The sequence below is a fragment of the Chaetura pelagica genome, unplaced genomic scaffold (genome assembly GCF_000747805.2).
Source record: "Chaetura pelagica isolate M959 unplaced genomic scaffold, ChaPel_1.0 scaffold436, whole genome shotgun sequence".
In the NCBI taxonomy this organism is placed as follows: Eukaryota; Metazoa; Chordata; class Aves; order Apodiformes; family Apodidae; genus Chaetura; species Chaetura pelagica.
In genome coordinates, this window is record NW_009953651.1 from 1,504,855 (window position 1) to 1,517,683 (window position 12,829).

The 12,829-nt window shown below is 36.2% G+C and overlaps 1 protein-coding gene across 1 annotated transcript in view; it reads left to right on the forward strand.

The window, feature by feature from the left end:
* The window catches only part of IDE (insulin-degrading enzyme), a 64,702-nt gene that overhangs the window by 12,122 nt on the left and 39,751 nt on the right, over nt 1–12,829 (forward strand). The window contains exons 3-5 of the mRNA XM_010000122.1: nt 9,398–9,582; nt 10,990–11,197; nt 12,008–12,177. Of these exons, the coding sequence (XP_009998424.1) occupies nt 9,398–9,582; nt 10,990–11,197; nt 12,008–12,177 (563 nt within the window). The remainder of the gene's footprint in view (nt 1–9,397; nt 9,583–10,989; nt 11,198–12,007; nt 12,178–12,829) is intronic.

The window sequence follows — 12,829 nt, forward strand, 5'->3', positions numbered from 1 at the left end:
GGGAGGCCTGTGCCTGCCCTGCCCTGCCCTGCCCTGCCCGCCCCGGGGGGCCCAGCTGTGCGGCCGGGCTGCCGCGCTGGGCTATCTCCCAGCTGCACCTCCGCTGGCAAAGCGAGCCTGGTCGTTCGCCGTAGGACTATGGCGCGGCTTTTGTTGCCCGGTAGGCTGGCTTTGTTGTTTGTTTCCCTCCCGCTTCCCCCCCGCCTCCAAAAAAACCTGGAAATTTTCATGTTGCTAAACTTGCCGTGCTTAATATATATATATGTATAAACAAAATGTTTACGTTGATTAAAAAGAAGCTGCTATATCCAAGTTACCCAAAGTTGATGGGAGCGGCCTCTTTAGTTTCTAACGAGCTGTCTGGTGCTGGTATCGTGTGGGTCTTGTTTTCGTGGGGGTGTTGCCAGGTCCAGGGCAGACAGTAAGTACCGCGGTGGGGTTGGGAGCAGGCGGGAGGTTTGGCGTGGCTCTCTTCAGGGGCAAATTAAACTTCGTATCAATTCGGGAAAGTTGTTCCACGAGGGGAGCAGGGTGAGGGAATCCAAAACACACACTAAGGTGATCACTGTGAGCTTGTTGGGGGGCAGTGGAAAGCCCTGTATTTAACACTGCAAAAGTAAGAGACGTCAAAAGTAGCATCTTTCAGCAAAACAAAAAAGTGAGTTATGATGACTCATGCTGTCAGTGCTTATGTGTCAAAACTCGGATGCACCGTTATTGTTCATAACTGCTGCGTATGCTTCAATACTGTAAGGGCAATCCATCATGTATATTCGGGGCCACTGCTGTTCTTGGGCAGTAGTTTCTCCTTTTAGATTATTCCTCTTTAAGCATGTGAATATATGGAGTATTTGGGCTTAATCTTATAGATGTAAGTAGGCCTATTGTGTTTTCATACTGCCTACAACTGTGATTTAATAATCTGTTTAATTTTAATTGTGCATTAGGATTTACATATATAATAATTAAATTAGATCAGGCATAGTCCTTTCAGATGATGATTTTTTTAAAGATGTTGAAAAGGTGAAAATAATATTTTTTTCGATTATATATTCCTGGTTTTGATTTCTGAATTTTGTTTATGCTTTCACATTTTTCAGCTTTAACTTTTTCTTCTAGTACGGTTTTTGATCTTTGTCTGTACATCAAGTGGCAGGATAATGTCTCAATTAGAACTTCATCTCATGTACAGCATTGAAATTACCTAGTCTAGTTGGGAAGTCCCTAGAAGGGTTCATATTTGCATGTTTGCAATCTTTTTTGCTCCCTTTCTCCTTTCTGTCTTCACAGATTTGGGAGGCTGTGGTTTAATCCCTTAGATGAAATGGTACCTTTGGGAATTTAATGAAAGTATCAAGGTTATAACTTGATTTGGACATCAACACAAAAGTCCTTCTCTACCCTGTAAGGTCCAGAAGAAGAAAGAGGGATCATTACCTCCAGTGTTTCAGTTAACTGGAAGGTGTTAGGCTCATAGCTAGGGGTCACTGTAGGTTGTTGTAGAAGTCATTTACTAAAAATACTGTCAGACCATTTGAGAAATCACGTTGGCTTGGTATTTTTGATATATGAATTCTGTTGTATTAGATGCTTTCATAATAATTTTGATATATTGATCTTTTAATGAGATAAAAACCAAAAAGCTTAATTAAAACTGTCTGTAGAGGAATCGATTAAATCAGTTTTGTGTCTACAGTTACGTATTTGTGTATGCATGGTCTGTCAATGAGCATCTTTATGTTATCAGCTTTTATGATGTGTGTAAGTTAATAGATATGCTTATGAAATAGCACTCTGTATATGATAAAGTGATTTTTGATGGAGCTTGCTTGAAAGTTGCTTCACTGTAGCTTTCTATTTAGATCAGACTTGTAACTTTTGTTGTGTTGTTTTTTTTTAGAATGAGTCAGAACTACAGCTTGCCTGAACAACTGAAATGGAAAAAAAAAAGCTATAGACTTGAGAGTTGACTTACAGCATTAACAGCAGAACTAGAATTGAGTTGTCCAGAATAGCAAAAACTGAAGTACAGAGTAGGAAAACAGCCAGGACTTCCTTTGTTGAACCACACTGCTGACTCTTGTGAACTGCTTATTGTCAAAGCTCTAGTGTGAGATAAGCAATTGCTTTTAATGTGAAATTGCAGTACTTGTCACAATTCAGAATCCTAAAATTCTTTCTGTTTTGTTGCTAGATCAGATTTTCTCGTCAGTTCTCTGGTCTTTGTGTATATTTCTTGTTATGCAGTATAACTAAAGTTTTATTCTCTTGTTTTTTTTTTAATTTAGGCTTCACAAGTTTTTCTTTTTGAGGGAGTGAGACAGATGGTAGCATAAAGTGTTTAGTGGGTTGGCTTCACAAAGAGTCTTGGGCAATCTGACATGCTACTTGCAGATAGAATGTATGAAATACACATCAAAATACAGTTAGAGTAAAGCACAGAGGTCTCTCCTGTAGCATCCAGTTTTATGTTCCTATTGTGTGCAGGGCCATGCACTAGGCACCACTGCTGCCCTGTGGTTGTGGACCAAACCCTGCAGCTATAGGTTGGTGGGGGAAAAATGTCCAGGAGAGGGAAAGAGGGAAGAATGACTGGCTTTTTAAAAATTTTAAAGGGAAAGAGGGAAGAATGACTGGCTTGTAAATATTTGATATGTAAAGCAATTAATTGAACTAATGAGTACATTTTTGAAGCAAATGAGTAAAATATACCTCCAAGCAGCTAGTAGTGTAGCACAGAAACTAGTCTTATCAGTCCTGTTCTTAGTACATGGTTTGAGACTCTGATAAAGATAATGATGCAAGCCAAAGAACTGTGCCAGATTTGTGAAATTGTTCGGAAAAGCATATATCATCATACTATTTAAAGATTAAAACCCGATTACTCTACTTGAATTTTGGAAAGAACCAGTCTTTTATATAATGAAAGGCTTTAGAACCTTTTTGGAATTTGTCTGATTTTCTATAATCTTGTAAAAAACTGAAACAAAGAACTGCTGGAGAAAGAGTAATTAAAATTATTTTCTATTTCTGGCGAATCTGGATAAAACTTGTTTACCCTGGAGAGTGTGTTTTAGTGGTTTTGTTAGGTGAAATTCTTGAAGAGATAGAGAAAGTAGGCTGAAGTGATTTAGAAATTTTTAAAAACCTGTTACCCTTTATTGCTGTGTTTGAAATAAGACTGTGTAAAATCCTGTGTTTGTTTGTATTTTTTAACCCAGTGCTTTGGGAAGTGGAATGGTCAAGTTAAGGAATGTAGTTTGAGGGCAGTAAGATAGCTTTATGGTGTCTTGAATGTACATTACATCCTGCTGACCAACACAAGACCGTGGAAAACACATGTAGGCCAGTGAATGAGCTGGGGGCTGATCTTATGTGTGAAGCTACCAAGGCCCTTGTTTTTGCCAAGTTCACACATGGTATTGTTTCATTTAATGCTACTGGTAATTCCTGTACACTGGTGTATAACACTAGTGTTTCTACAGCCATGTTGGCAGTGAAGCCTGTGGCAGACCGAGTTTATTGCTGTGGTCTAAAAGCTTCAGCAGCTGGACCCTTCTGGGAATGAGAAGGCAGGCATCTGCCCTGGCAACTGTCATTAGGAGGGAATTTTCTGAGTCACCTCCAGACTTGGCAAAAAGCTGCAGACTGAGGTTCTGAAAATGCTTTAATTGTAGCAAGACTTGAGAATTTCTTCAAAATGAACTACATAACAGAACCTTATAAATATTAAGCATCTTCAGAGTTGCCCGATTTGGCATGATTAGTTGTTCTTAATAACTTAGCAGCACTGATTAAATAATTGTGGCTCTTTGTAGTTGGAACTTTTGTGTATGAAGTAACATGCTGAATTCCCAATGAATTTAGAAGTGAGAAACATTTTAACATTTTGAGCAGTTTATCTACTTATGCAGTCTGTCTGCCTGTATATGTAATCAGATTTATTTAGGTGAGCATCAGGAATGTGTTTGGATCGTGTACATTCTCTGGCTTTGTGACAAGTAAATTCACAGAAGATTGATACTTTATGGATGTTGAATGATAATTATGTGAACTCTTAATCTCTAAATGTGTAAAAGGAGGCTTGCTAGTTTTGTCTACTGATGAACCTGTAACCTGAAAGAGTTATGGCTAGTCTCCTGAAATATCCTTTATGGTAATGGTCACCTGAGTTGATTTGGTTTTTTAATATTATTTTTTTTTTAGATTACTCCTTTTCTTTTAAGTGACATACTTGTAACAGAACTTAGTAAAAACATTTGTCTGATTTTAGGAGAAAACCTGTACTGCCTTCAGTTTAATTTAAAAATAAGTTTTATTCTGGCATACAAGTGAATTGAGAAGTTAAGAGAGGAGGTAGGTTGTTGGCTGACTTACTGGTAGTGTCACAATGCCATGGAATTCTGCTATCATGAGGAGAGGTGGGTGCAAGAGATGAAGTGGAGGGTTGAATACCTGTGAAAGAAAGGAGATTTATTGTATTGATGCAAAGCCACGAGTTTGCAACTGAAGGAGTTGATGGACTCCTCCAGAGTGCTCAATTCAGTGCTGTCATCCCTGTAAGAGAGGTGGGGAAACACTGGTAGTTCTGTGGCGCTGGGCTTTCTGCCGAAGCATACAGCACTTCATTCACTCCAGGCATTGGCAGCTGAAGAAATCTTCATGTACATTACTTAGAACTGTAAACCCAGATGGATTAGTGAATAATACAGAGAACACATAATTAATGGTAGCTCCCTTGCAGGACAGAGCAGAGAGAGATTTTAACTCAATAGACGTTTCAGTTCTTCGCCCTGGTAAGTGGTGAAGTTAAGTGGTGAAACTTAAGTTTGGAATAAAAAAAAACAACCCAACAAACCAAAACTGATATAAATAAAATACAGAACTTGGAACAGGCGCAAAATGTGAGATTGAGCATTACTGTGGTTCTTATATAATTCGAAGACGGAACTTGAGTAACAATTGTGTTGTAGTCAGCGTAACATACCAAGTGTATCCAAAATACATTAAATTAGTAGAAAACAAGGAGCTATTCAGATCCTAGTATGTATAGGTGTAAACTTAAAGTGAGGTTGTTGTAGCACCTGCAGGTATGTCCATAGAACTATTTTGGGTTCAGTTGCACAAAAGCTTCAAGCAAACCCCAGATTTTAAGGCAACTGATATAAATTGAAAGCAAGTGTAAAAATCTGCTGAGCTGGTCACTGTTTGTCCAGCTGATCAGTGTTTATAGCAATTAATCTGACTCGGACCTATGAAGCAGTATTTGACTTAAATGGGTAGCCTGTCATGGCAAAAAAATCTTGAAAAATGCTTTGCAGTTTGTGCTTTAGGGGTCATATTTTTATAAGCTAGTTACATTCTTATGTTGAAGCAACCCTCAGGAGTTTCTGTTAATTGGTTTTCAGATACGGTCCTTTAATTGTTCAAACAATGAACTTAGATTTGACTATGCTGACTAATTTTTAATTAAAGTAAGTTTACTAAAATAACTTCAAAAGATTAAAATAGGCAGAGTTGTTTATCACTTAATCCCACTCTGTAATACTCAGTTTGCAGATAGAACCTGGCATCCCCAGAGAGCCTTGCTGGTTCTAGGGGACTACCTGCCTGAAAATCTACAAAAACAGGGCCTCAAAGAACAGAATGTATTTTTACTCGAGTGTGCTGTAGTTTAAAATTCAGTTATCTGTTTTAACCGATACTTTTATTGTACAAGTGAAGTAATTTTCATGAGGGGGAAGAACATTTAATATTACTTAGTCATTTAATAGACACAGTGCTCTCAGTTCAAATGTCTCTATTGTTTTCCCTTTATGGCTCTGTCACTTTGCTACCTGCAATTTTTGAGTCTGTGCCACAATAATGCTTTGTATTTGTTCCTGCTGTCTATGCTTTATTGGGTCTTCCTCTTTAACTTCAATTTTTTGAAAGCAGAGAGACAGTATTACTTTTAATTATGTTGTTAGGATTTTAGCTCTGCAGTTAACATAGCATCTAGTTTGTCAATTAATTTCTTTTCTACTGACCATCAGCCTTAAATGCTGATTGTAATGACAACATATCAAGTAGATATATCACATATACTTCAGGATGGTGTCTGAACACTTTAGGAATTAACCTACTTCTCAAAAAACTACAAAAAATATAGAATGGTAAAAGCAGTCCTATTGTCAAAAAGTGGTTTGGAGTGTTTTAGCATTCCTGTGTGAAACAATGAAACATGGTATTGTTTTAAAGCAGTTTCACTTAGAGAACTTAAAAGTTACACAGAAAAGCAATCATATGCAGGAGTGTTTAATATGTCTTACAGTTTGCTTATTAAGAAAAAATAATTGTATAAATACTCTTATCTTGAGTGAAATTTTCTCACTATTGTATTATAGTAATGTAACACTGGAAGGAATAGTACTTAAGCAGAAGAGATACCGGTTGTGTTCTTTCAGGATTATTGCATAGTTGATGTGCTTTTGCTTTTGTATGAGTTGTTGGGTACCACAATTTAGGTTACAGGGAAATAATTGTGAGTTGATAATGCAAATCCAGCTGAAGTCCTTAGTTCAGAGGTGTAATTACTAATTTTGAACTTTGGAAAATTTTAAGTATTTCTTGTACTTAAATTTTACTACCAAAAGATAGACTATGAATGAAGATAGACTATGAATGAAGGAGACAGAAGTAGGGAATGAGAATAAAATGAGGTGGAGATGAACAATTTCACAAGACATCAGTTGAAATCTCATAAATTTCACAAAAGCTGTGTAATTTGATGAATCACATTGGAAAGATGAGTCATCTGAACAAACAGTAAAGTTCTGTGACGTAATGATGTGGTGTAGAAATAACAAGGAGATACTAGGTGACAAGGAAATTATTATATAGGCATCTTATTATAAGAAACTAGTATCTTAATGAGATGGAATATTTTAGCTGACAGCCAAGTCATAGGTGTTCCTCTGCAGAAGCAAAATCGGGAGTTTTAGAGACCTCCATGCTCTCTTACGTACTTACATTAGTCAGTCCGGTAGAGTTGTGTGCAAATGAAATACAGCTGAGAACAGTTTAGAGTTACTGATTTTCATCTATGAAAAGTATCTATTCTCTTCAATTTACACAGTATCTTATGTTTAGTAGAGTATTTCTACTTAAGACTCCGAACTTTGAACAATAATGTATTTTTTAAATCATAAGCATAGGTTATATCAGTGCTGTTGAAGCAGAGAAACACATACGTTGCTGTACTTGAAGTATCCTTTTTTTGAGCAGTATCTGCATGTTTTCAGAAGAAGGAAGCTCACAGATATTCCAAGCAGAATGAGCCAGACTACAGGGTTAAACTAGTGGATGCCCAACGGGTTTAAATGACAGTGTAGATGTGTAAATTCAACATTTCAGCTACTGTTTAGTGACTATGTTTGACTGCATTTTTATTTTTTTTTGTAGTACATAGTTTGATGACCTTGTTTTGCTGGTGGAAGTGTTTCCTTCTAGAAGGCACTGAGCTGCATGTTTTAAAAAGTTAGTTCATACTGTTTATGGCTCTTGCTTAGAGGTGTCCAGCTTCTGACTATTCAGTGACGCTTTCGGTACTCAGTTCTTCTGTTTTTTATTTGGATTATAATTCCTGTTTGGAATTTTGCTCTCTTTTGTATAAGGATGTGTTATAATTTATGTATATTAAAAAGTTCCAAAGTAGTCTTTTTACTACTTTCAAAAGTATTCAAAGATCTCATGCTTACTCTACTGCCTTTTTTTTTTTTTTTTTACAATACCTTCTTCAATTACAAATCTATCTCCTTCCTCAACCATAAATCCAGTCTTTATCTCTGCCACAAGTAAAATCTTATTTTTCTGTATGTGAAATACTGTTTTTTACCAGTTCTGCTGTAGGAATTATCTTTATAAATTTCTGTCCTTAACATGCTGTTAATAATGAGCTTTTTATCAGTCTTGTAATATGTAACAACAACAGTGATGACTGTGCATTTGCTGCCTTCAAGTTGGCCGTTGTTTTTATACCATGGAGTTGCATGAATAAATGGGAAGGAAATAGTCCAGAGGGGCAGTAACTCACAAGACTGCTTCTCATTTTGAGAATGATCTAGTATTTTAGGAAGGAGATTTTATTAGCTGATTCCCTTTTTCATTTGTAATTTTAAACTCTAAATAAGTTATAGAGTCAGATTTTGTTTTCTGAAGTCTTCTGTTATGTATCAGGTAACACTGAATATGCAGATGATTTGTTAGCTAGTTAGTCGAGGTGTTTTGACTGAACATCTGAAGCAACAAGTATGTTGAGAACTGTGCGGTCTTTCATGATCCACATCCTAAAATGTTCTTAAAGCTGTTCTAAAGTTGTAAAACTTGGATCAAGTTCCTTGAATCACACCATCTGAAAATGGAAAAGTAAATACTGTGAAACTCCTTGTTATCTGTGTGATACTGACAGGACCATACAAAGTTTCTCACACCTCTGTGTGTGTGTATGTTTGGCTCGGGTTTGACAAGTTAGTCTTGGATCTGGTTTTCTTTGTCAGTGAAATTAGTTCCGCAAGCAACATTTTGCCACAGGAGAAGATTTGGTTTGGTTGGTACTACACACTTACAACAGGCCCCGTTTTAAAATGCTTCCTGTAAAACAGTGGGTCTTACATACAGGAATGCACCTCATGGTTGGTCCATTTTACCTCCCCAAATATCCAAGTCTGAATGTCTCACCTTTTAACTTGGTATTTAAAAAAATTGAATAACCAGAATTTATAATTTCAGAATCACACTCAGTTTTTTAGCATTTCAAAATTGTGCCATTAAAAGAGCACATCTCCTAGCCTGTCTGTTATGCTAACAGTTGAAGTATGTGAGACAGTCTGTTGCTCTTTATCATGGCAATTATGCAGTGTGTTTGTATTTTTATGGCAATAATGTAAATGGTCTTACCCTTTCTTGCTTGAGTGTACAAATCCAGTTGTTTCCAGTAACATTTTGTTTATCTGACAATCGCAAAACTACAACATTCATTATATAGCCATCAATTCAGACACATGAAATAATTTTCTGAAGGTGTACTTGAGATAGCAATGTCTGCTTAATTTAGTTTAATTTTTATAATAATTTAATAAGGTATTGATTTGCTAAGTTATTTTTTAAATTACTGTTATTATGAAACTTGAAACAATATGTTATCTCAGATTTACCATGTTGCTTGGTATTTGGTTGTTGTTGTGTTTTAACAGCAAACTTTCTCAAGGTATGAGCTGTAATCTTAGGCCAGTTCTGTGGCTTTTGCACGGAACTGAATTTCTTGCTGTCAGTATCGCCTGGTGTTCTCTAACATCATATTAAAATATCAGCAGGGCTTAAGTAAAAATAGTAAGTGAAATTTGTTGTTTTGTTTCAGGTTTCAGAAAGAGACAAACAACAAAATGAACAATCCAGCTATTAAGAGAATAACAAATGAAATAATCAAATCACCTGAGGATAAACGAGAATATCGTGGACTAGAATTGGCAAATGGCATTAAAGCTCTTCTCATTAGTGACCCCACCACCGATAAGTCTTCAGCAGCACTTGATGTGCACATAGGTATTTAATGCGTGTTGTGTTCATTGTGTCATATATAAAAATCCTTTAATTTTGGTGTCTTAATTCCAGATAAACTGTTGGGAGTAATATCCAGTGGGCAGCATAGCCTTCTATTGCAATGTAGAGTTTATCTAATTCTTGATACATCAACTTGAAAATTATTAGTGCTAATTAGATTATCTTATTTTACTCTGTGTTTACTTAAGTGTAGCTCAGTCAGTAGAAAGACATCTTTTAACCATTAAGTTTCATGTTATGAAAGATTTTTGTAAGCAGAAAAGGGAAGGCTGTGAGTACAATTATTTTAGACAGCTCCATCTGTCATATCAGACTTTTTTTTGCATGTTAAGTTGTTGATGAGTAGAGGTGAGAAAATGCTGTAGTGCTGGAGGAGTTGGAGAGGCTCTCCCTAAACCCAGTGATGCTTACATGTGCAAATAGTGATATTGGAAATAGAAGGGGAAGGCAGTCATTTTGACTCTTTGGAATAATGGAAGCTTTCTTTAATGTTTGAGATATTTCTCAAGCTTAGTTTCTCAAGTGTAGTTTCTCAGCTGCTTGGAAGGTGTGGTGTACACACACATTACCTAAGTATCTTTACTCATTACCTAAGCATCCTTTTGCATGTTTGTAGTTGGGAGCTCTTAACTGTTTATGTTAGGACAGAAGTAGTAGAGTAACTTTGAAAACTTCTGGCATTTGTTATTATGGAAATGGGTGTCACACATAGTTATCTAGTTCAGAGGATCCCAAATGTGGTTTCCTTATGTACTATGACAGTAACAGCCAACTGCAGTGTCCAGTGCCTACACATGTCCTGGAGGAGCTGTATCTATTGCCTTTATTTCTACTCTCCCACACTGTACATTGCTGCACACCCCAGAGCAGGACTTCAAGACTCAAACTTCCACGTTTCTAGCCTCCATTCTTGCATGTTATTGTTTTTTAATCTGTTAGCTGGTCATCAATAGTTGCTTGTATTCAGGCAATTACAGGTTATCACTCGTCCTATAAACCACAGGATGAATACCTCCTTAATTGTGGCTGGCAATTGCTGCCTTTTAATACAGTGCAGTTATTAAAGTCAAGGTATGTAAGTCAGAACATTGTGATCTGTCAGGTTTTACAGATCATGAGTCATGGACTTCAATTGAAAAACTGTCTTTATAAGACAATGTGGGCTGATATGAAGAGGCAATTTGAGACACTAATTGGTTCAGTTACTCATTCAATTATTTTTTTTTGTTAAGATTGAGTTTAATTGACTATAGCTGCACGTGTCTGCTAACATCTACAGAATTTATGTAATTATCTGAGGCAACATACTGAAATATAAAGCACTTTAAAAGACTTAACATTTTATTAGTATTTTTTGTGAATGACTACATGACATTTTTCCTCCTGCAGGTTCCTTGTCTGACCCTCCCAACATTGCTGGGCTTAGTCATTTTTGTGAACATATGCTGTTCCTGGGAACCAAGAAATATCCAAAAGAGAATGAGTATAGCCAGTTTCTTAGTGAGCATGCCGGGAGTTCTAATGCTTTCACAAGTGGAGAACATACCAACTATTACTTTGATGTGTCACATGAACATCTAGAAGGTGCACTAGACAGGTAAACACTTTTTTCTTTTTTTTGTTATATAAGTGCTAATTGAAATAACATAAAAGTTTTTTGATAGCTTTATCATTATACTGTTAACAAAAGGGTTGAAAGCTTTTGTGTTAAAACTGACACCAGATATTTTTTTGGTTCATAAGTTTTGCTCTGTTTGTTCAGCTTGCAGAGTTCTTCACTGAGGCAGAATTTTTGAATTTCAGAGGTGGTGTTTACACTGAATGTTTCTGGAAATGAGTGACACAGAATGATCATGAATTTATGCATTGTGCAGATATTCTGTGTAATCAAATACTCTGCTTCCCACAAGGTCCTTATTTCATTGATAGCAAAAGAAGGATGAAGCCTAGAAATGTATTAGGATGCCTTTAGTAACGGGAACTCACTGAAATCTCTGCCTTTAGTGGGATGAGGCAGAAATTCAAAGGTGTGTTGTCAGTGAGGTAAAGAGTGGATTTTCCCTTTGGATTTTCCCTGGATGTCTGACAAGGCTGGTTTAATCTGCAAAATTAAGAGCCTCTTGCAGCTAAACTTCAAAACAGTAGAAAATGTTAGTGAATAAATTAAAATGCAAGGTCCTTGATCCTTTTAGTACCTTATATGGTAACTATGTTGTTTTCTGTGTAACTAGGTAAAGAAATTGAGAAATAAAGATAGTGAATCAATGTCAAAACTGTTACAGAATTTATACGTTGTGGATTAAAAAAATAACACAATGAGCTGTTCTCAGAAAGTACCAACCTTCATAATTTTCTGTTACCATTTATGTACGGTACTCTTGACTTGAATTACAATTTTTCTGTTTAGATTTGCCCAGTTTTTCTTGTGCCCTTTGTTTGATGAAAGCTGCAAAGACAGGGAAGTGAATGCTGTTGATTCTGAGCATGAGAAGAATCTGATGAATGATGCTTGGAGGTTGTTTCAATTGGAAAAAGCTACAGGAAACCCTAATCATCCCTTCAGTAAATTTGGAACAGGTTTGTCAGAATATAATTACTCATCCATTGGAGTTCTGAGTAACATACATAGTATTATTGTTTATATAAGATCATTAAAGACAGACTGAGACAATTCCCTATTTTTCCTCTCCATACATGTTTATTAATGATGCTTTATCACATTTTCCACATCGTAGACCAAACAGAACTAGACAAAAACATAGGAAACAAGTGATCCAAGACTTACAGTACCATGATGAAGAATCCTTTATGATTCTGATAATTAATGCAGTGAATGCTGTTTTCCAGTTACTGAATTTGTCTTATTTTGGTACTGTTAAGTCTTTGTGCATAACAAAGTGAATGAACTGTACTTAAAATGTTGTTAGCCACATGTTCTTTTTGCTGACTAGTATTGCATTAGTACTAGATGGCAGTGACTAGGTCAAATCAGAAAGATCAGCAAAGTAACATTGACATTACTGAGTAAGAATATAAAACCAAAATCTTGATAATGAAACACAACAGTAGTAGATGGGTAGAAAAATCAGTCTTTGGCAAATGCCAGTCTTATGGCTATAGGGTTTATTTAGGCTTTATTCACAGAATGCTTAGCAATATTTTAAAATAAACACCCCAGAACCTCAGTTTAAAATGCATTACAGTAATATACCATAGCTATGGTCAAAAT